The sequence below is a fragment of the Notolepis coatsorum genome (assembly GCF_963971535.1).
Source record: "Notolepis coatsorum genome assembly, chromosome: 11".
NCBI lineage: Eukaryota > Metazoa > Chordata > Actinopteri > Aulopiformes > Paralepididae > Notolepis > Notolepis coatsorum.
In genome coordinates, this window is record NC_140175.1 from 20,264,471 (window position 1) to 20,288,652 (window position 24,182).

Here is a 24,182-nt window from a genome sequence, read left to right on the forward strand (position 1 = left end):
CTCTTCTCTCTGATCTCACACCTCCTTGTGTCCCGTCAGGGAGAGGAGAAGGACGACGGCGTTATAGAAGACGCAGATGCCGAGGACGAGTACGACTCAGACGAGAAGGAGAAGAGGAAAGACCGCATCACCAAGAAGCTCAAGAAAGACATGAAAGACATAAAACCGGAGCCCGTCGGAGCCGAGCCGGAGAAGAAGACCAGTCGCAGGTAAGAACCCTGGTCTAACCCTGGTTTAACCCTGGTCTAACCCTAATCTAACCCTAGTCTAACCACGGTCTAACCACGTTATATTCCATGATGTCATTTATTAAAACGAAGCAGGCCACAATGGTGGAACGAACTTCCCACCACAGTCGGGACAGATAAAACCCACCCAATTTTCCGGCCGTTGATTAAAAACACACTTCTTCAAACAATATCTGGGAAAAAAATAATAATAATAATAATTAGAAAAAAAAATTTTTTTTTTACTATTATGTATATTACTACTATGCTACTGTACTTATACTACTACCTAACATGCTAATAATTATGTACTACTATGCACTCAGAGAGTAAATGTAGATGATGATGGGGTGAACATATCTCTCATTACCATACCTGCTGTTAGCTAGAGTTGAATAACTCCAGCCCTGGTGTTTTCAGCTGTTGTCCAGCAGGTGGCAGCAGGTTTGTATAAAAAGCCAGCGGTCACACAGCAGCACAAGAAAAGATATTGGACATTACTGACATGTATAGGAAAATGTGTAAAAGAAGTCAATTGTAATTGAATTGTATTATGGTCTTTAAATCGGGTCACTCCATATTCATTATATATATATATATATTTTTTTTTAGTTTAGCTCCAGTCACTGACGGCTCAAATGTGTTCATATAAAATTGTCAGCCCACTTGTAATGAGGCCAGGCGGCCTGGTGGTGGAGCTGTTGAACTGTGCAGCGTGACAGGATCATATTTATGTTCAAGCACTTTCTAAGTGCTATGAGATGATGAGTAAACATATAGATGGAAATCAGGTTAGGTGTTTGGATACGAGGCTAATTATGTTCTGTCTTTGCATAATCGCGAGGCGTTTCCACAGAGACGTTGTGAGGTCTTGGTAGAATTAGTAGAATAGAATAGAAGTACTTTATTGATCCCGAGGGAAATTTAGCACTACAGATCACTCACAATAAACATTTAGGTAGTCAAAAATCACAAATAAGAATAAAAATGTAAATAAAATACAGTCAGGGATATACATTCTAAAATATGTATGCATTCTAAAATATACAGTAATATATGTAAAAATGTTGATATAAAGTAAAGAGTAAAATGTCCAGGGCATGCATGGATATTAGATTATGGTTGGTAGTGGTGTAGGTGACATATGCCAAGACGACTGAGTATTAACAGCTGTACTATTTTGATGACACTGAAATTATGTTTATCTGTTAGACTAATAACATTTCGAAATGAGATAAGATGAGATAATATATTCCTTGATTGACATTCCTCGGGATGAACTTTTGACTGGGAATTGAACTCGCGTCTAATAATACGTCTTTAATAGTCTGCCAAGGCCAAAATGACACGCTGGTTCAACCAGCTCTGGTAACCAGTCAACATGCATAGTGGCCAGGCGTAGTCTGATATAATCTGCCTCACTCGGTCTCGCCCACACAGAGTCATCAATGACGGCCGATTCAACACATAGAATCTGTAGGAATTTGGGCGGCTACGTGGCGTAGTGGGCAAGGCGCTCGCCACGAAATGCTGGAGACGCTGGGCTCGTCAGTTCGAGCCCAGCGCTCCACATTTGCTTTCAGTTTAGCTGGTCGTCCGCACTAATACACATTGGCCGTATTAGGGGGTGGGAAACTGATGGGTGGGGATCGGGCGTTGTGGACAGCGACTCCTACAGGTCGGTTGGTGCGCCTGCGCAGTAGAATCAGGAAGTGTCGGGGGCAGCGTGAGCCTCCCACGCGTTACTCCTCGCCACTGAGAGATCGAGCTGCGCAGGTGAAAAGATGCGACTGCTGTTACCTCAAGTACCGGAGGGGACTTGTGCTATGTATGACTTAGTCCACATTGCAGCCGGCTTGTGGGAGGCAAGAAACAGCGTCTGTGACAGGGGAGGGTTGAATTGGATGATACGAAATTGGGATGGGAGAAAATATAGAAAATGGGAGAAAAAGTGGATAAAAAAAAAAGAATCTGTAGGAATTTGTATATGACGCGATTCCCCCATTTTCCCTTAAACGTCCCTGACTTGTCACGATTTTTTCTCTTAATCTTAATCTTCCCCTTAAAGCAGTTCCAGTTCTAGGGACATGTGTCCGACGAATCAAATGAGATGTTTAGAGTTTAAAAAATGCTACCTGTTCACTCTGGGGAAATGGTTAGTTAAGCTAGTCATTAGCTTTACACTGTGCTTATTTTAGTGGGTTGGAGTATAATCAACTGTGGAGAGACTTGCGCACCCGCACAGACACACACACACACACACACACACACACACACACACACACACACACACACACACACACACACACACAGAGAGAGACTCCACCGAGGCCGTGGAGGGAGACGCTGATTTGCTTGGAAATGTTTTAATACAACAGGAAGCGATCCACCAGTAGATTAGTGAGAGATCTAAATTATAATTCATCCGCTCACTTTTATAATTCGGTTACATTTAGATAATATGTGAGGGTGGGCAGACCCAGTCAGACCCAGTCAGACCTGAGGCGCACGTGGACAGAGTCCCACTAGGTCTCCCACTTAAGAGTTTTCAGCTCACATTTACATTTACATGTAGTCATTTAGCTTAAAGTGACTTACGAGTTCTGTACAACGAGTCAGCAGGGAGGGAAGGGTACAACTCTGGCAGCTAAACACAAGTAACAATGTTCGTCAAACAGTGTCGAACTTGAGTGCTACAGTCTTAGTGCATAGTAGTATAGACATATTATAGTGCATAGTATATGTATTGGTAGTAATATAGGCAAGGTAGATTGCTTAGTAGTAGCAGAGTGCATACTAGTAAATGATAGTATAAGGGTTAGTATTTTTAGATTTTCTTTGATTGAAGAAGTGTGTTTTTAGTCTATGGCGGAACATTGGGCGGGTTTCGGCTGTCCTGACTGCGGTGGGAAGTTCCTTCCAAGCCTCGAAGCTTAAATGATCATATTATTTTCTACACTTTTCTATAGAATAAACTAAAGTAGTGGCTAAGCCAAAATTCTCAATGTCAAGAAAGGTATGGGATTCTATACTCGGCTCGCTAGTGTTGAAAAGTAAATACTCTGTGAAGTGCATGCCTTTGTCCAAAATGTATATTTTAACATTGAAAATCAAATAATTAAATCCTTGCTTGTTTGGTCTTGGACTTTCGTTTGGCAAGTCGGTCACGATAATAACCTCATCATCGAACCGAAGAAAACCATAATGACGTCTTCTACGGTAAACGAAAAAAGCGACCCAAAAAAACTGCGATGACTCTCTTTGACCTTCTGGCTCCTGGATCCGTCTGACTCTCATTGTGTCGATGCAGCCTGGTGACGTAGTCAGTCAGGGCTGTGCCTAACACACACACACACGCACGCACGCACGCACACACACACACACACACACACACACACACACACACACACACACACACACACACACACACACACACACACACACACACACACACACACACACACACACACACACACACACCTTAGTTGAAACTGGTTGGAGCAACATCAACGTGCCTGCCTGTAGCCGTCAAGGCTTGCTTAGGTAAGAGAGAAGTGCTGGCAGGCGGTCTGCTGTAGTGGTGGCAGACGCTGCCTGAATCAGGGGTGTCTGAGATAAAGACAGGAGGCAGGAGGACTGGACCTGAGGAGGGCAGAGCGATGGCGTCTCAGAGAGCAGGAAGGAGGATGTACACAGTAGAGGATTATTAAGAACCATGAAGCAGCGAGGGCATGGCTGCAGGAGAGTGAAAGATGCCTTTTATAAATGCAAATTAATACTTTATTGTGTCAATGAAGTCACTACATTTAGGTGTAGTATATGTACACACATACACGCATATATATGCATACATAGAAGACTGTCCCCGAAGCCTGTTTTTGGGATTTTAACTTTGTCAGGGTTTTTCGAATTGGACATTCGAACCTTCGTTTTTAATAAAAAAAAAATAAAGATTTAAAAAAATACGAATTTTTTAAAGGGGACATGCATTATAAATGGCTTTTTCAGTGTTTAGCATTGTTATATAGTAATAGGAGTTAGTATCAATGGGTCTGTGTCTCTAAATACCATATTGGTGGATTGCTCTCATTCAGTTGCGACAATTTCCTCCTCCATTTAATTAGGTCATTCTGATTTGACTCACAAGGTAACGTAACAAGGCGCTGGTGGAGCTGATTGTGATACTGCCACCTGGTGAGATTCGATCGTTATTGCAATTCCAACGTAGGTAGATGAATCAAACACCTAGAGGCAGAGGTGTGGACTCGAGTCACATGACTTGGACTCGAGTCACGAATTTGATGACTTTAGACTTGACTTGACCAAATCAAAAAAGACTTGCAACTCGACTTTGACTTTAACACCAATGACTCGTGACTTCACTTGGACTTGAGCCTTTTGACTTGAGAAGACTTGATACCTTCCCCCACTCCCAACGATAAAAAATTATGTTATTAAATGTGCCGTGAATTAATTAATTTCCAGCGAATAGACACTTCATTTGCGCAGTCCTGGATCCTGTGTCACCTGCAGAGACACGTTGTGGGCGTGTTTTGTTTACTTGTTAGACTGTCATGGCTGCGCCCAGTAGTCGAGTTTTTACACATGATATTGGATATTCTCACTATTTTTCTTTTGTTGAGCACAAAGAAAAGAACGTTTTAGTTAAATGTAAATTGTGTCTTGGCTCAAAGATCCTATCTACTGCCCACTTTGTTTGAAACAATCCGACAGCATCCAATCAATTTGCGCGAGAGAAGAAGTAACGTTACGAACGTTAATAGCGACGGATCCAGTGGAAAATGATACCAAAGATTGCTTAATTTGCTTATAAAAACGATGTGTTGGTCAACAAAAAAACGAATTGCAGTATGCAAAACGTGCGGGTCGAAAAACCACAGATGGAGAAGCAACAACTTCCAACTTTGTTCGACATTTGAAGCTGCACGGTAAGTAACTTGGCTTGCTAGCTACAGTAGTTAAATCAAATCGATACAGTCGGTGTGGTAACGTTATCATTACATCCAAGATTGATACATGGCTGGCTAGGCAGTTGATAGTCATAGTCTTGTCTTATCAAATCAATAAACAATTCTCGAAGTCAACTTCCTGCCTGTTGTTGCTAGGCAACTGCAGCGTGGGGGGTAACTGCCCCGCCTCGTACATTGTGTACGGTTCATTTAGTGCAGAAACGGATCGTTAAAGCGTAAAATTAAAGACTATCAAGCGGAATTTTCTTCAGTCCTTCACAATGCCAAAGAGCTGCTGTGTTACGCGTTGTACTAATGACAAAAACAGAAATCCAAATCGCAAGTTTTATACCATTACGGAGGAAAAAGTGGCTGGTGGCTAACGTTCGGCTAACTCGCTCTGTGTTGTGGTCGTGGTAGCTACATGCTAAGCTAACGTTAATTACATAATATCGAACCGATAGGAGCTTATCTTATCTAATCTTACGTGGATGTTTGATCGGGTAGTGGCACACGTGGTACCACCACGTAAGATTAGATAAGATAAGCTCCTATCGGTTTGATATTATGTAATTAACGTTAGCTTAGCATGTAGCTACCACGACCACAACACAGAGCGAGTTAGCCGAACGTTAGCCACCAGCCACTTTTTCCTCCGTGATGCATCAGCTGGTATTATATAAAACTTGCGATTTGGATTTCTGTGTTCGTTATTAGTACAAAACGTAACACAGCAGCTTCAATTTGGGTATTCGAGAGATGGCCATGTCTGCAGGTGTTTTGTATGGACATTATGTCAAGTCAATCAGGGGGAGATCTTTGACTCATCTCGCCTTAGAATCACCAGAAAGGCTTTCGAAATAGTGAAATGCCATGTTGGCCTCAATATTTTCAAAACAAATCGTATGAAAATGTTATGAAATGAACAAGAATGTGATAAAACATGTAATAAAAACGGACCTCAACGCATGCATTTGATGGTAGAAATCCGTATGGTCCCCCTATACCAAGATGGCGGCGGTCTCGTGACATCAGAGTGTCTTCGAGAATCAGCAATGTCTTGGTTGATTAATGGCCAGCAGTAGCCTAACAGTACTGCTGCTCCTTAAAAAAAATGTATTGATTGAAATTTGTATGAACAGATTGCAGAATGGGTACAATACAGTTAGGCTCAATACAAACAATTGTTAAGGGGATGCAGAGCAGAAAAATACTTTCGTCATTGATCCAAGAGAGAGAGAGAGAGAGAGAGAGAGAGCCATCTGGTAGATCGATATGTCCATTGGCTGATGATAAATCCCCTTATTGCATAGTGAAATCCGCAATCCAAAACGTAATCCAAGCTACATGCTGCACATCTAGAATCCTGCTAACTGAAATCTCCATTGAAAGTAAAAAAAAATAATGATCCGTTCAGCCACAGGGCACACTGCATTATCGCGATAGCGCCCCTAAGAGGATCTGGCCGGTATTGCACCTTCTCAAATTCAAAGAGTAGGGTAAATCTGCAGTGCCGCTCGGCGACCTTGAATAGGTTATTAAAATGGAATAAAAGCAATAACAACTTGCCACGGATATATCCGTGCTTCTGTCCACAACGGGTGGAATCAAAACACGGAGATATCCGTTGTTCGTCCCCATTGTGTTAACATTGGCATGGTGTACCTTTCTGTGCTTATTCATCCACAATCTATAGCTCAACATGAAAATATTCGCAATTAATCATAAAAAAAAGCAAGACATTTTATTTCAACCAAAAATGTTTAAACAATAATGTTAGTGATAGAAGGGAACTCATTTTGTGCAAGAATGGAAAGCTTTTCAATTTCCATGCAGCAGAATTGTTACAATAGCCGATAATCCATTTTCCCAATGATAAATCCCTAATACGGGTGGAACAACCAGTGACGTCAGACTACACCTCCCTATACAATCTGAATATAAAGATATGAGAAAAAATAAACTGCGTAAACAATATAATTAACTCTGAATATAAAAATATGAGAAACATAAACAAGTGTAAAACAAAGGTGCAGATGAGGGTCTGTATGCCCAGTCAGTTATATTATGTAAGTTATATACAGTGTGTATACACACACACACACACACACACACACACACACACACACACACACACACACACACACACACTTGTAATAGGGGGTTAACACATTTCCCACATCTACAGTGACCCTCATAGTCCATTAAGGATAGCAGCCTTCATTTCCAACCTCACTTAACCGTCGAAGAGATCCTAAACTACCCGCCGCTCCGGTGATAAAGCACCAGCACCTGTAACATCGCAAAGTGGAATCATTCCGACGTCACGTAATCACTCAGGTCACACAGTCAGGGGCCGTTATCTCCGCTCTGTCCTCCGAGCACGTAACCCTCTCTCTCTCTCTCTCTCTCTCTCTCTCTCTCTCTCTCTCTCTCTCTCTCTGCACACCTCGTTGACGCACCCCCGCCTCTCATTAGCTCTAATGGGATAAGGACCGAGGGAGGGCCCCCCTGTCAGGATAAGGACCGAGGAGGGCCCCCCCTGTCAGCTGTGTGTGTGCCCCTGACTGACAGCCGGCCCGATGCAGACGGACTGTAGTATATTAAACACAAGCGTAGATTGTTTTGCTACAAGGACTGTAACCCAACACAGTGTGGTTTGTCTTGGCAGGGAATCAAAGAGCGGGCGGCTAGTAGGTACAGTGTTGGTCCGCGGGACAAAGGGGGCATTGTTGGAGGCTGAGCCCCCCCCCCCCCCCCCTTCCCTCCCTCCCTCTCTCACACCAGCGCCCCGACCGGGCTCTCGGCGAGGAGGACCTGGACGGGGCTGGTGGTACTGTATCTAGTCACCTGGGATGGAGGGAGGGAGGGGATGTGGGAAGCATTCTTCCGTAGGGGTCTCTCTCTCTCTCTCTCTCTCTCTCTCTCTCTCTCTCTCTCTCTCTCTCTGTCTGGAGCGCGTCTGGCTCTGACTCTCTCCACCGTCTCAAGACCACAACGTGTGAGTCTTGTTATTTAGGCCTTCCCGTTTAACCCTTTCACACTACCGCCGCACTACCAAAATGGTTAACCCTTTCACTGCGACGATTCACAGAAGGTTAACCCTTTCACTGCCGCGTGACAAAGGGTTAACCTTCTGTAGTGTGGTAGTGAAAGGGTTAACCTTCTGTAGTGTGGTAGTGAAAGGGTTAATTCCTTTATACTTAATTGCGGCAGATAAATGTTGAAGGACAGCCTTGTGGTTTTAACTGTGTGCGCCTGCATTATCTCTCTCTCTCTCTCTCTCTCTCTCTCTCTCTCTCTCTCTCTCTCTCTCTCTCTGTCTCTCTATCTCTATCTTTCTCCATCTCTCCTTTCCCTCTTTCTCCCCCCTCTCTCTCTGTCTCTCTCTCTCTATATATATATATTTCTTTCTATCTTTCTCCATCTCTCTCTCTTTCGCTCTCTCTCTTTCCGTCTCTCGCTCTCTCCCTCTTTCTCCCCCCTCTGTCTCTCTCTCTCTATATATATATATCTATCTTTCTCCATCTCTCTCTTTCTCTCTCTCTTTCCGTCTCTCTTTCTCCCCCCTCTCTCTGTCCCTCTCTATATATATATATCTATCTTTCTCCATCTCTCCTCTCTCTCTCTCTCTCTCTCCCTCTCTCTCTCTCTCTCTCTCTCTCTCTCCCCCCCCCTCTCTCTCTCTCTCTCTCCCCCTCTGTAAGTAAGCCGGCCTCGGTCGGTCGGGGGGGGGGGGGGGGGGGGACGGTAAAGCGGTGACTCTATCCTTCCTGTCAACGTCAAAGTCTGAGACACAACCTTGAGAATTAGGAATTTCACCGAAACCAAAATAGTTTTTTCACCGTTGACACAAAGCGGCTAAAAAACCGCATTGCCAAGCGACTACCTCACATCGCTGCCCGGCAACCAGATAATATTCCATTGCGATATTATTCCACAATTCCAAATTGCATAATACTGTGGTACTTGGAAATAATTACATTGTTGTGCAAAAACGTGCGGTGCTCTTCTACCCCATTGTGTCGGAACTGTTGGCCTTTTACGAGGAAAAGGTCACGGGAGGTGACGTTAGTAGAATGTTCTACTGTCGCTCGGTAGAATGTGGAGGTTTTTGTTTATTTCCTTTATTTATTGTGACACTTGGTGTCGGTGCCGCTTCATAAGCTCTTAGTAGTAGTTGTCTCCTATTTTGTACAGAAGCTGAATCTGGTGAAATCAAAACCACACCGGTAGCCGTATCAATATCATTACTTTACCCACTGGGACACGGGGAGAAATTGACATCTTTTTTCATATCACTATTGATCAAGTCCGGTTTCTCTCTCCTGTTTGAAGTAGGCCAGCCTGTGGGCCTCTTTAGGGGGGGGGTTGGTTTATAAAAGGCTCTCTGCTGAATGAACTCCCCAAAGCAGTGCATGTGGTAGCCGCCACTTTTGTTAAACCCGACGGGGCATGACTGCAGAAGCAAAACGCTTCCATATGGCCGAGGGACCACGGCGTTAACTGCCTCTGCTGCCAGCAGGCGCTGGCTCTCTCACCGCTCCTCCGTCTCTCCGGCCATCGCAGCCGCGGCGGCAGGCTGGAGATAGTGGAGGGCTCGGACTCCCTCCCCGGGGGGGGGGGGGGGGGGGGGGTCTGACCGTTATCGGCCCGCGTGTGACCCCCCGAACGTTGACCCCTGGTTTGTGAGTAAACGGAGCGTCCATCTGTCTGTAAAGGCCTTATCCCCCCCCCCTCCCCCCTCCCCCTCCCTCTGGCAGCATCCTCGTGCAGTCGAGCAGTGGCGTGCACAGATAGGGCTGAAGGAGGGGGGCTCGAGCCCCTGCCCTTTTGCCCCAAGTTTCTCGATTTGTACAGCCTGTGGGGGCAATTCCATGTGATCTCGGGCTAGACAAATACATTTGATTTGGTTTGATTCAAGTGCCCATCCAAAAGAATATATCAAATATGGACACTGGGTGTTGGTGGGTTAAGTGCACTTTTTGTAGCTTGAGCCCCTGCCCCCCAAAGTGTCTGTGCACGCCCCTGCAGCCAACGACCGTTGGCGCTGGTGGAGACTGGTGGTTGACGACGTCCAGTGGGATCTTAAAAAGGAGAAAATATCTCTCGATCGTCGCGTTGGCATAAAGCCGTCCCCCCAGAGAGCATCTTATCAAGGGTTCTGTCACGAAGGACAAGGAGGGATGTGGGCATCGAGGGCTTGTCTTCTCTGACATCCTGAGACCGACGGGTGGTCTACGCGTGTGGGCAGACCTGGGCGCATTCTCATAGCTCGTCGTACCCCGGCTGCGCTGCGCTGCCCTGTACTTGTACAGACGTGGCGACCTCGACTCTCTAGACACATTTCTCAGTCTTTCCTCCGTTTTATTGGAGTTTGGGTCCCGGAGGTGCGTCACTATCGTGGTCTGCTGTGTTTAATGTCGCCAGAGTTGGCTCGCCCGGTCGTTGTCATGGAGCTGTAGCCTTCTGAAATGTTAAACTAACCAGGATTTTTAACCAAATGAGCTTATGGTACGGGGCTGGTGAAAAGGAGTGTTTTCACAGAGGAAAACCGCGCTCACGGCACACCTTAAAGGGATAGTTAGGATTTATTTCACATAATCGATACGTAGGCTTTAGCTAGGGCCCTATGAAATCCGTTTTTATCTTTTCCTGTTTTCGGATAAAAATGTTCCTGTTTTCGGATTTCTCTGTTTTTAATTGTCCTGTTTTCGGTTTTCTCGTCTTTCCTTTGGATTTAAGTTTTAACCAAAAGAAAACGATACAAAATTAAGTTTTTAACCAACTTTAATAACAGTACATCTGCTGTACAACAGTGCCAGTGCAGTTCAATGTTTTTTTTTTTAAATTCAGTGCAGTTCAACTGCCAGTGCAGTGCAATAACTAAATAATAATTTAATAATACAAAATAATAATTTGTTTAAAATAAATCAGAAAAAAACTACCAATTGTAATTTCTTTCAAAGAGGTGTCCTTTAAAGGTTCATTACGCAAGTCTGAGTGCACACTGCGTTCCGTTATCCCGGAATGGATTTGGTAGCTGTCATTTCTGCATCTCCGTAGACCGTGCAGCATCACTGCTTTAGAGTCGTAGTGAAGATTGATTTATATATGAAACCCGATTTATGTATAATTTAAGCAAATTCCGTGATAATTCAGAATTCCGTGTTAATATCTCTTAATATATCTGTGAAGTCCTCCGCGATTTCCGCGACCGTGGATTCCATAGGGCCCTAGCGTCAGCTTACTCCCCAAGGGCATCAATAAAGGAATAATATCTTATCTTATCTTGTGTAAAGTTCTGTCCGTGTTCCAAGCGAGCAGCACCACAGGGTCCAGAGACAAAAACGCTTTAAATCCACGACATGCAAACAAACATTTCAGATCAGATTCAGATTCAAAACGTTTTATTTGCACAATGGAATTCTTACTCTCCGTTTGCTCCACAGCATCAAGGAATAAAAAAGCAACAATTTATAGAATAAAAAAAGCAGGTATTTATATACAATAAACAATAAACTGTCTGCGGTATGTGCAATAAAATATAAGTAGTAAGAAGAAGTAGATATTGCATCAGTCTGAGAGAAGAAGCAAGCGTCGGAAATAACTTTGGACTGCAGTGTTCTGTTGGGAACGGTTGAAATGGTTTTGTTTGCATGTCGTGGATTAAAGCTTTTTTTGTTTCCGGACCCTGTAATCACCTAAGGAAATTGTGCACTTTAAGCTTTAAGGCAGAGTTACTCAAGGCCTGCACAGTAATGGTGCTCGGCTATTTCCGCTACTCAAATGTTATTTGCATCATGCTACTTTGCTTCTGTAGTCCCGATACCTTTTGAATTTAGAATAAACTTTTATATTCAGAGTTAATTATATTGTTTATTTTCCTTATATTTTTGTCTTACTACTATTACCCTGCTCATACCTGTACCTCCCCTCGCCCATGTTGCCATGATGCCCGAATTTCCCCCAAGGGGATCAATAAAGGAATATCTTATCTCATCTTATCTTAGACAACAGCAGTAGCTGTATAGATGGTGGTAAGTCGAGAAACAATTGGTCTGTCCTCGCTGACATTTTGGCGCCACTCAGCAGTGAGAGGACACCTTGTAGGGACTGTACCTATTTGTGGGACTTAACCTATATTCATTCATTCATTCATTCATTCATTCATTCATTCATTCATTCATTCATTCATTCATTCATTCATTAATTCATTCAATCTTTATTTATACTCGATAATACACTGAGTAATTAAACTCATTTACAGTGCCGTCGAGATGTTACATACACAAGTGTCACAGTGTGTTCATAAATATAAAGACATCAGACAATCAGAATAATTGAGAGCACATTTTAAAATACATTAAAAAGAATAATAATAAAAAATCTTTTAAAAAGAATAAAATAGCTCAAAATTAAAACAGAGGTAATAATTTAAAAACAATTACATATTGTGGTGACCTGATTGGTCATTAAGGTTCTAAACCGACCCATAGACACTAGAGTGTCTAGTTTCAGTGTTTCCTGCAGGGTATTCCATGATGTAGGGGCAAAAAAGCCAAAAGCAGATCTACCAAGTTCAGTACAAACTCTAGGCACTCTAAGTGTAAGCCAAAAACTGGATCGTGTACGACAGGGTCCAGTGGTCCATTCCAATAAAGAACTAATATAATTTGGACAATCTCTAATTATGGCTTTATAGATAAAAAGATTGCAATGCAACTTACGCCAGAGAGGCCCATATGAGAGAGCGTACTCATCCTGGTCGCCACTTCCCACATGACCATATTTCACTATCTATGTCGGGTGAAGCGGCCTAGCACAGGGGATGTTTGTCCCGGTACTTTTAGCAGACATTCTTTCTACTCTGGACAATAGAACGGACTCTTAGGCGGGACGGTAGACTCCCGTAGTTATGCCGACCGACTGTCCTCACCCCCCCCCCACCTGCACGCGGTGCCACTCCGGGGTAATTGGCTGCACCTGTCTCTTGTTGTCGGTCATAATAACCCTTTGTCACCGGAGACCGGAGATCAAGAAAGCATTGGACAGTGTTTTTGTGCAGAAAAGAAAAAAACCCACTAGAGATAATCCAGTTCTTGGCAGCCAGACTGTGTGTGTTTTGGAACTACCAGGTTTACAGCTCTCTGGACCCATCGTAGCATGTCTACCCCATGATGGGTGCTCTCTCTCTCTCTCTCTCTCTCTCTCTCTCTCTCTCTCTCTCTCTCTCTCTCTCTCTCTCTCTCTCTCTCTCTCTCTCACTCTCACTCTCACTCTCACTCTCACTCTCACTCTCACTCTTTCTCTGTCTCTCTCACTCTCTCTCTGTCTCTGTCTCTCTCTCTTTGTCTCTGTCTCTCTATATCTCTATCTGTCTCTCTCTCTGTGTCTCTCTCTCTCTTTGTCTCTCTATCTGTCTCTTTCTCTCTGACTCTCTTTCTGTCTCTCTCTCCCTGTCTCTCTCTCTGTCTCTATATCTCTCTCTCTGTCTCTCTCCCTCTGTCTCCCTCTCTCTCTGTCTGTCTTTCTCTCCCTCGCTCTCTCTGTCTCTCTCTATCTCTCTCTATCTGTCTCTCTCTCTCTCCCTTTCTCTCTATCTGTCTCTCTCTCTCCCTCTGTCTCTCTCTCCCTCTCTCTCTCTATCTCTCTCTCTCTCTCTCTCTCTCTCTCTCTCTCTCTCTCTCTCTCTCTCTCTCTCTCTCTCTCTCTCTCTCTCTCTCTCTCTCTGGAACAGAATGACCTGCTGTGGAAAATCACTTGGACTTTTATCCTCTGCTTTTTTTTTTTTTTACGTTTTGATCAGCGTGAAGTCTTGTGTTTTATTTAAATCCGTCTTTCTGTCTCGACTCCGAAATCTCTTACTCAGACAATAGGGGCGTCTCTGCTGTAATCGGTTTTCCAAGTGTGTTTATTTGTACGTCGCAGGCACACGTGTTGTGCATCAAGCCACCTTTCTGTAACCGTGCCAGTTTTAGTGACAAGTGGTCCAACAATAACATCACCAACTATTAACAGTGTTCAGTCCTCAGCACACAAAGAGAGCAACACAGAGCGGTGGGTCACTGATGCAGCCACGGCAGTGCTGCTAAATGACTGAACGTGACGAGGAGACGCAGACTTTGAGTTTTATTGCCCCCCCCCCCCCCTCCCCCTAGTGACCAGGGAGTGAAATCAGATAAACCTCAGTCCGTGGCCTGGATAAGATCGCTCTGCACAGTCATGCAAATTCCTGTGTTGCGGTCGGACTCCTCCGCTCCAGATCACAGTTCTCCCTGGCTGTGGACCAAGCTGAGTGCCCCCCCCCCCACCCCCCACCCCCCAGTTCACCAGCCATCTTGTTGTTGCAGCACATTCATCCCAGATTCACTTGGTCATCATAAGAGCTCTCGGTGTGGCTGGATTCTACTGTCCTCTCAGCTCCCCCGGCAGGCTGAGGCTGAGAGGCTGCTGTCGCCCCGTCCTGTCCCCCCCCCCCCCCTCGCAGGCTGCTGTCGCCCCGTCCTGTCCCCCCCCTCGCAGGCTGCTGTCGCCCCGTCCTGTCCCCTGTCCCCCCCCCGCAGGCTGCTGTCGCCCCGTCCTGTCCCCTGCCCCCCCCCTCGCAGGCTGCTGTCGCCCCGTCCTGTCCCCTGTCCCCCCCCCCGCAGGCTGCTGTCGCCCCGTCCTGTCCCCTGCCCCCCCCCCTCGCAGGCTGCTGTCGCCCCGTCCTGTCCCCTGCCCCCCCCCTCGCAGGCTGCTGTCGCCCCGTCCTGTCCCCTGTCCCCCCCCCTTGCAGGCTGCTGTCTTGGAGAAAGTCTTGAGTAGAGCAGCATTAAGTAGAGCAGCATTAAGTAGAACGGCATGGAGCAGTAGAGCAGCGTTGAGTAAAGAAGCGTTGAGTAGAGCAGCGTTGAGTAGAGCAGCGTTGAGTAGAGCAGCGTTGAGTAAAGAAGCGTTGAGTAAAGAAGCGTTGAGCAGAGCAGCGTTGAGCAGAGCAGCGTTGAGTAAAGAAGCGTTGAGCAGAGCAGCGTTGAGTAGAGCAGCGTTGAGTAAAGAAGCGTTGAGTAGAGCAGCGTTGAGTAGAGCAGCGTTGAGTAAAGAAGCGTTGAGCAGAGCAGCGTTGAGCAGAGCAGCGTTGAGTAAAGAAGCGTTGAGCAGAGCAGCGTTGAGCAGAGCAGCGTTGAGTAAAGAAGCGTTGAGCAGAGCAGCGTTGAGCAGAGCAGCGTTGAGCAGAGCAGCGTTGAGTAGAGCAGCGTTGAGTAAAGAAGCGTTGAGCAGAGCAGCGTTGAGTAAAGAAGCGTTGAGCAGAGCAGCGTTGAGCAGCTCAGACGCTATAGGAAAGCTAGTGGACCTGGGAGGAGTGTCGTGGCTTCAACTGCCTTCCCCCAGGATTCCTGTGTGGGCCTCAGAGCTGCCAGGCGGCGCGAGGGTTAAAGTCAAGGTCCCCGATTCATGAGACTTTGCTTGGGCTGCCGCCAGTGTCTTTATGTGCTTTTCTTTATGAAAACTAAATCATCCACAGCACTCAAGGGGTTTCACTGCTTTTTGAATTGTCTGAATGAACGACAATCGCTGGCGGTTCCTCGGAGACCAGACCTTTGGGCGAGTGACACGAATACTTTCTCTCTCTCTGCTCTGAGTGGGATACTTGATTCTTAGCCTATATTGGTCTGTCTGTCTGTCTGTCTGTCTGTCTGTCTGTCTGTCTGTCTGTCTGTCTGTCTATCTGTCTACCTGTCTGTCTATCTATCTATCTATCTATCTATCTATCTATCTATCTGTCTGTCTGTCTGTCTGTCTGTCTGTCTGTCTGTCTGTCTGTCTGTCTGTCTGTCTGTCTGTCTGTCTGTCTGTCTGTCTGTCTGTCTGTCTGTCTGTCTGTCTGTCTGTCTGTCTGTCTGTCTGTCTGTCTGTCTGTCTGTCTGTCTGTCTGTATGTCTGTCTGTCTGTCTGTCTGTCTGTCTGTCTGTCTGTCTGTCTATCTATCTATCTATCTGTGTTTGTCTGTCTCTCTGTCTGTCTGTCTGCCTGTCTGTCTGCTCAGCCTGGTGTGTTTTGTTTTGGTTTCTCTTCTCTTCTTCTTCTTAGAGATGTCAGTCCCAGCAGCCTTGCTCCCCCGCTGGCAGGTGGTGAGGCCTGTTGAATGGCTGTCATTGTGCTGGTGGGGAGTGGAGGAGACGGAGGGCAGGGGGGCAGGGGGGCCTGTCTCTTCCTGCTGGTTGGGTGGAGGCTAGGGATGGGTACCGAATCTGGTACTTTTAAGGGTACCGACCGAATCACGTCGGTACTACCGACTCGAGTACCGATTCACGTGAGATCCACTGGTGCCACATTTCGGTACTGTTTTTTTTTTTTTTTTTTTAAGTCTGATGACGTTAACGTTTAGAAACCTATGAAGTGTGCCGCACGTTCACGTCAACGTTCACGCGCACGATACACGCTTACCTAGGATTTGACTTGATTCAACAACAAAGCAGTCGGGGGGGGGGGCGATGGCAAACTGAAAACGGTCGCAAGTGTGGTTACACTTTACAAGGCTAGATGCAGACAACGCTCGCTGCAATATTATATATTATATAGATATTAACAAATAGTTCTAAATAAATAATAATGATCATAAATAATTTGAAGTTTGGACAACTTTTTTTTTTACAACTGAGGTAGGTAGATTACATTTTTAAAGACGAAAGTACAGAAAAAAAAGTACCGTTGGGTACCGGTATCGATTCAAATGTGAACGGTACCCAACCCTAGTGGAGGCCTGTTTCTTCCTCCTGGTTGGCTGGTTGGGTGGAGGCCTGTTTCTTCCTCCTGATTGGCTGGTTGGGTGGAGGCCTGTCTCTTCCTCCTGATTGGCTGGTTGGGTGGAGGCCTGTCTCTTCCTCCTGGTTGGCTGGTTGGGTGGAGGCCTGTTTCTTCCTGCTGGTTGGCTGGTTGGGTGGAGGCCTGTCTCTTCCTGCTGGTTGGGTGGAGGCCTGTCTCTTCCTGCTGGTTGGCTGGTTGGGTGGAGGCCTGTCTCTTCCTGCTGGTTGGCTGGTTGGGTGGAGGCCTGTCTCTTCCTCCTGGTTGGCTGGTTGGGTGGAGGCCTGTCTCTTCCTCCTGGTTGGCTGGTTGGGTGGAGGCCTGTCTCTTCCTCCTGGTTGGCTGGTTGGGTGGAGGCCTGTCTCTTCCGGCTGGTTGGCTGGTTGGGTGGAGGCCTGTCTCTTCCTCCTGGTTGGCTGGTTGGGTGGAGGCCTGTCTCTTCCTCCTGGTTGGCTGGTTGGGTGGAGGCCTGTCTCTTCCTCCTGGTTGGCTGGTTGGGTGGAGGCCTGTCTCTTCCTCCTGGTTGGCTGGTTGAGTGGAGGCCTGTCTCTTCCTCCTGGTTGGCTGGTTGGGTGGAGGCCTGTCTCTTCCTCCTGGTTGGCTGGTTGGGTGGAGGCCTGTCTCTTCCTGCTGGTTGGGTGGAGGCCTGTCTCTTCCTCCTGGTTGGCTGGTTGGGTGGAGGCCTGTCTCTTCCTGCTGGTTGGCTGGAGTGGTGGAGCTGCAGGGCAGATAATAATATATTTAATATATATTTGTTGTATTTATTTATGTATTTAATATATATTTTTTGTATTTATTTATGTATTTAATATATATTTTTTGTATTTATTTATTTAATATATATTTTTTGTATTTATTTATGTATTTAATATATTTGTTTGTATTTATGTATTTAATATATTTGTTTGTATTTATTCTGCCAGATTCTTCTTCTTTCAGACATTATATTTCTCTCGTTAGGCCTAACAAAATTAATAGTTGGTTTCAGGTTGCCGACCAACCCTGCCGATTTAGGTGCGACCCAATATATTTTATGAGTTTAAAAAAAAAATTATATATAAAAAAAAAATCAGATTTTTTTTTTTTTTTTTTTAGAATAAAGTTTCATAGAAATCTTAGTCAAACATTTAGTATTATGGATATTAAACATGCTGGCAGAGTACATGCATCCATGTTGTTGTGAACATTTTAATTAAATAAAGAAATTCCCTATCCATTTAGCCGTGGGAAAGAATAAAATAAAAAAATTAAATAAAATAAATTCCCTACCTACCCATGGCCAAACTGACAACCAACCTGAAACCAACTATTAATTTTGTTAGGCCTTAACACTCTCCTGCATCGACACAGGACCGCTGTGACTCGCCGGTGTTATTGAATGAACGTGTTATTCTCTTATTTCTGCTCATCATGAGTGCCTACTTCACCTGCTGTGTGTGTGTGTGTGTGTGTGTGTGTGTGTGTGTGTGTGTGTGTGTGTGTGTGTGTGTGTGTGTGTGTGTGTGTGTGTGTGTGTGTGTGTGTGTGTGTGTGTGTGTGTGTGTGTGTGTGTGTGTGTGTGTGTGTGTGTGTGTGTGTGTGTGTGTGTGTGTGTGTGTGTGTGTGTGTGTGTGTGTGTGTGTGTGTGTGTGTGTGTGTGTGTGTGTGTGTGTGTGTGTGTGTGTGTGTGTGTGTGTGCGCGTGCGCGAGAAGGACGCACCTTGTTGCAATTAGTTCTGTTCAACATTTCAGATGTCTGGCCAGTTGGAAAACATTTGAACATCATGGCTCGTTTGAGCCTAGAGGTGGAATAGTCTCAGGATTAGTTAACGTATAGGCCAGGCCTATTTCTGACCATGATCTAACATCTTTAAACATCTGTAAGAAAGAACATGGAGCAGCCTATTTCAGACGGACATACCTCCGTTTTCTTCTCTCTCTTTGTCTCTGTCTCTCTCTCTGTCTCTATCTGTCTCTCTCTCTCTGTCTCTCTCTCTCTGTTTCTCTGCGTCTCTCTTTCTGTCTTTCTCTCTCTCCCTGTCTCTCTCTCTCTCTCTCTCTCTCTCTCTCTACCGATGAGGTGATCAAATATAAGCAACGCAATCTAATTGAAGGGGACTTGGACTCCGACAATTTAGATACGTTCGAGATTGATTGGTTCAAGACTCTTTCACCCTGGGGGGAGGGGGTGGAGAACGTGAGGAGGAGGGCGGAGGACGTGAGGATGGGGGGGTGGAGCACATGGGTGGGTGGAGGACACGGGTGGGTGGAGGACGTGAGGAGGGGGGGGGGGTGGAGGGGTGGAGGACGTGAGGAGGGTAGAAACAAAAGACTGGTGTTGCGATGCGAGGATTCAGAGTTTTATGAGTTTATATGCAACAAGCACAATGGAATTCTTACTCTCCGTTCGCTCCACAGCATAAAAAAAGCAACAATTTACAGAATAAAAAGCAGGTATTTATATACAATAAACAATAAACTGTCTGCGGTATGTGCAATAAAACAAGTACAACTAAGCAAATAAAAATTACAAATAAAAAAAAGTACACAAGGCGAGCTAAAATAATTGCACATTATATTGACGCACAAGGGTGCATCAAAAAGTGGCTGAGCATGGTAAAGAGGAGGGCTCTGAGAGGAGTTCTCCTGGCCTCGAGGAGTGCATTAACAGGTGTCGTCGGGTCTTCTCCCGTCCTCGCCGGCCTCCCTCTCTTTACTGGCACTGGAGCGGCCGAGCCCATTGTTTGGCCGTTGCCGTGGATACACCTCCCTTGTTTTGCGAATGGCGGCATGTCAAGGCAGGCAGAGAAGCATCGTGCGCTCGACAAGGTGTTCCCCCCCCCCTCTCCTCCCCTCTGTCTCTCTGGAGGAAATACGGTCTGTCTCTACATTATGGGCAGAGCCCAGTCTTCGCCTGCAGAAGATCCCCAGCCCTGATAAGGGATGACTCTGCTGTTGTTACGGTAACAACACAGCCCCCTTTGGGCTAAACCTTGTTTTCCACTCGAGGAGACGGCGTCTCTCTGAATGGGACAGATAGAGAGCTGGGAATGATGGATCGCTCGCGTTGCGTCTCGCCGCGGGGGTCGGAGGAAGGTCACGCGGCGCCTCCGCCCCTCCGTCCGCACGGCTTCCTGTCGCGGAGTTTGTCGACGGATTTGAATCGGTGGATATTTATTCTGAGTATGGCGTCGGCGGCCCCACCCGCCCGCGGTCTCACCGGTTGTGTTACCGGTTGTGGTTGTGTCTGAAGCGGTGTGTCGCATTGCGTTTCATCGCCCGCTTTTGCTAAAAAAAAAAAGCATCACATTTACATTACATTACATTTAGTCATTTCGCTGAGGCTTTTATCCAAAGTTCTGTACCACAGGTCAGCAGGACGGGTACAACTCTTTCAGCTGAGTAACAAGAGGAAGGGAAGAAGAGCTTTAATTGCATTTAATAAAAAAATACATATGCTATTGTATTATACGTTATATTATATTACATTATATAATCACATTATTAATTTGAATATTATATTAAACTAGATTTACACTATATACTATTATATTATGGTATTATATTGTATATATATTATGTACTATATCACATTATATATGTATTACTATATACTATTATATATACTATTATATACTGCAGATATACTATACTGTAATGTGTACTGTAATGTGTACTATATGTATGTACTGTAATGTGTACTATGTATGTACTATGTATGTAAATGTAATTTATTTTTATTTTTTTAAATGAAATGTAAGTCTTCAGTAGTAGGGCCCGACAAGCCTAGTGCTTCTCCCGCCCTTTTCGCACAATTGGACAATGCTACAATAGCAGCTGGTAAAACATTGGCGATTTATGGAATGACCATTGTTATGGGTTCCCAAAACCCGAAATAAAAAATAACTGAACTGAACTGAATGTTCATCAAACATTTTTTTATTTTTTTATCTACTTTTCTCTCCCCATTTTTAAATTTTTTCTCCCGTCCCCAATTTCGTATTGTCCAATTCTACCCTCCCCTCTCGAACGTTGTTAGGCCATGCCTCCCACAAGCCGGCTGCAATGTGGACGAAGCCTTGCATCACATGAGGAGGCAGCCGTCGCATCTTTTCACCTGCACAGCGCGATCTCTCAGTGGCGAGGGTCTGCGTGGGAGGGACACGCCGCCCTCGTCGCTTCCTGATTCTACTGTGCAGGCGCACCAAACCGACCTGTAGGAGTCGCTGTCCACAACGTCCGATCCCCACCCACCAGCTTCCCACCCCCCCCTCATACTGCCAATTGTATTAGTATGAACGACCAGCCAAGCTGGTAGCAACGCAGAGAGCTGGGCTCGAACCCAGCATCTCCTGCGTTGGTGGCGAGCGCCTTGCCCACTGCGCCACCTAGCCGCCTCATCAAACAGTGTTGAAGTGCATAGTAGAGAGATATTAGTATAGTAGAAAGAGTGCATGATGGTAGAAGACAGTAAGACGTTTTTTTTTTTTTTTTTTTATAAAAAGAAATTCATTTCAGATATTGATTGAAGAAGTGTGTATTTAGTTGACGGCGAAAGAGCGTTGTTTCGTATCACGTTCACTATAGGATGTTGTTTGTTTTACCGTGCGGCTTGCAGTCGGAGCCAGACGTCTGGTTATATATTACTGACACGTTTAACCAGATGTCTGTCGATGTGTCTGGTCCCTGTAATGAAGTACAATCATAACAATTGACCTATCGTAAAGCCCCGCCTTGAGACAGTTAAATTCTACATTTACATTTACATTTACATTTAGTTCATTTAGCTGACGCTTTTATCCCAAAGCGACTTACAAGTTCTGTGCGACAAGACAGCAAGAAGGGTATAACTCTATCAGCTGAGTAACAATGTTCATCAAAGTGTTGCGTGTTACAGTGTAGGTTAGTTTATTAGGACAAGTGCATGACATTAAGGTTAGTCGGGGTTAGATTTTTTTTTTTTTTTTTTTTTTTAATCATTTCAGATGATAAATGAAACTGTCCGTCCACTGATCGAACTAAAGGAGGGATTATTTGATTGATTAATTAATTCATGCAACCTTTTTTAATCTTAATAGATCATTGAGGTCAAGCTATCGTTTCACAGTGATGTGAGAATACATATACAGCAACACGAAAAAAAAAAAACATAAGGAAAATAATTATGCAGGCTGGGGTGAAATGGTTAGTGATTAAAGATTGAAACTGTCCAACACAGGCCCAGGTATCGAGCGTTAAAGTGTTTTCGTTAGAGGGCCCCTTGACGGTAAGCCAATCATTGGAGAAAATATGATACGTTCTAGTCTAATAATGAATCATATCTTGTCCCCTCTTCTCTGCCCACCCAGCCTTGTTGTACAGGATGCAGTGTGCAATAACAACAACATCGCCCCGTGATAAATCTTGAGGGTGGAGTGATATACAGAATCTAAGGGCTTAAGAGTAGAAACGGCAGCGTGTGTGTCTATAAATTACATCACCGTAATCCCAACACGGAGAGGAAGATTGCTTCAACATACCTGTGACCCTACTCGACACCGTCCTCCTCATCAATACTCCCTCCCCAGCCCCGGCTCCACCACGCTCTAAAGCCCTACCGCCACCAAAAGGCTTTGACAGGCTGACTTATTCTAGCTGCTGCTGCTTATGGCTAAATCAGATTTTTAGAATAAATCCAGTTGGTGTTTTTTTTCGCCCATCCAAAATGTGCTGAATTGATGGACCAGATGCGTGAAGATGCGTCACTTTATTCAATGCAAAATATCCATCATCAACATCCATTCGGGATCACATCTACTGTGGACAGGGAGGGAGGAGGAGGAGGGAGGGAGGAGGAGGGAGGGAGGAGGGAGGAGGAGCTTCTCTCAGGTGCCATGGACCAGGAGGCCTGAAAGCTTCTATTGGGCGACAGTGGCTCAGGAGTAGAGCAGGCGTCTGGTAATCCGGAGGTTCCCGGAATTGATTCTCGCTCCTCCCGGCAGCGTGTCGAAGTGTCTTTGAGCGAGACACTTAACCCCTAATTGCTCCCGATGAGCAGGTCGGCACCTTGCATCATCGCCTCCGCTGTCTGTGTTTGAATGTGTGAGTGAATGGGTCAATGTGAGGAACAAATTTGAAAGCGCTTTGGATAAAAGAGCTATATAAATGCACCATTTACATTACATGGACCAGGAGGTCTGAAAGATCAGGTGCCTGTTTTATTTTTTTTTTATCCACTTTTTCTCCCCATTTTCTATTTTTCTCCCATCCCAATTTCGTATTTCCAATTCTTTCGCTCCCCTGTCCTTGAACGTTGCTAGACTATGCCTCCCCACTGGTCGGCTGTAGTGAGGACAGAAGCCTTGCATCACGTGTCCCCTCCGGTACACGAGGAGGCAGCAGCCTGTCTCATCTTTTCACCGCAGCAGCTCGAACTCTCGGTGGCGAGGAGTAACGCGTGGGAGGCTCACGCTGCCCCGCTACTTCCTGCTTCCGCCGCACCGGCGTCACCAAACCGGACCTGTAGGAGTTGCTGTCCACAACGTCCAATCCCCACCCACTGGCTTTCCCACCCTCTTAACACTTGCCAGTTGTGTTAGTATGAACGACCGGGCCAGCCGGTAGCAAACGCCGAGAGCTGGGCTCGAACCCAGCGTCTCCTGCGTTAGTGGCGAGTGCCTTTCCCACTGCGCCAAATCAGCCGCCCATCAGGTGCCTGTTTTTTTTTTATTATCTTTTTCCCCCTCCTTTCTTTTTCCGATTTTTCTCCCATCCCACTGTTAGTCGTTATGCAATTCCCAACCCCCTTCCTGGTTGTTGCGCACTTTCCCCTACTGTTGGTCCGAGAGGCCGGAGACTGTCACATGCTTTTCTCCGACGCATGTGCAGCCAGCCGGCAGCCAGCCTGGCCGCGCAGATCCTCACCGGGGAGAGTGTAACGTGTGGGAGGCCGCACTACCTCTCACCAGATCCTACCCTTGCTGAGCAGGCGCCCTGACCGAACTGTAGGGGTCGCTGTCCACAACGCCCAGGACCCACCCACGGCTCCCCTCCCCCTAACTCAGCCAAAACGAGTTAGTATAGCGATCAGCCCGAGCCAAGGCAATGCTGACTCTCCGGGAGTCGAGACCGCAGCCCCTTGCATTGGTGACGAGCACAATCTCCGCTACGCCACCTGACCGCCCCCCTTACTTTCTATCTTAACGTTAAAAACGAACCATCATCATAATATTGCTGTGTTTGT

The 24,182-nt window shown here is 45.7% G+C and overlaps 1 protein-coding gene across 1 annotated transcript in view; it reads left to right on the forward strand.

Moving 5' to 3' along the window:
• Positions 1 to 24,182, forward strand: part of cwc27 (CWC27 spliceosome associated cyclophilin) — a 102,203-nt gene that overhangs the window by 22,818 nt on the left and 55,203 nt on the right. The window contains exon 10 of the mRNA XM_084325383.1: positions 40 to 209. Coding sequence (XP_084181509.1) covers positions 40 to 209 — 170 coding nt within the window. The remainder of the gene's footprint in view (positions 1 to 39; positions 210 to 24,182) is intronic.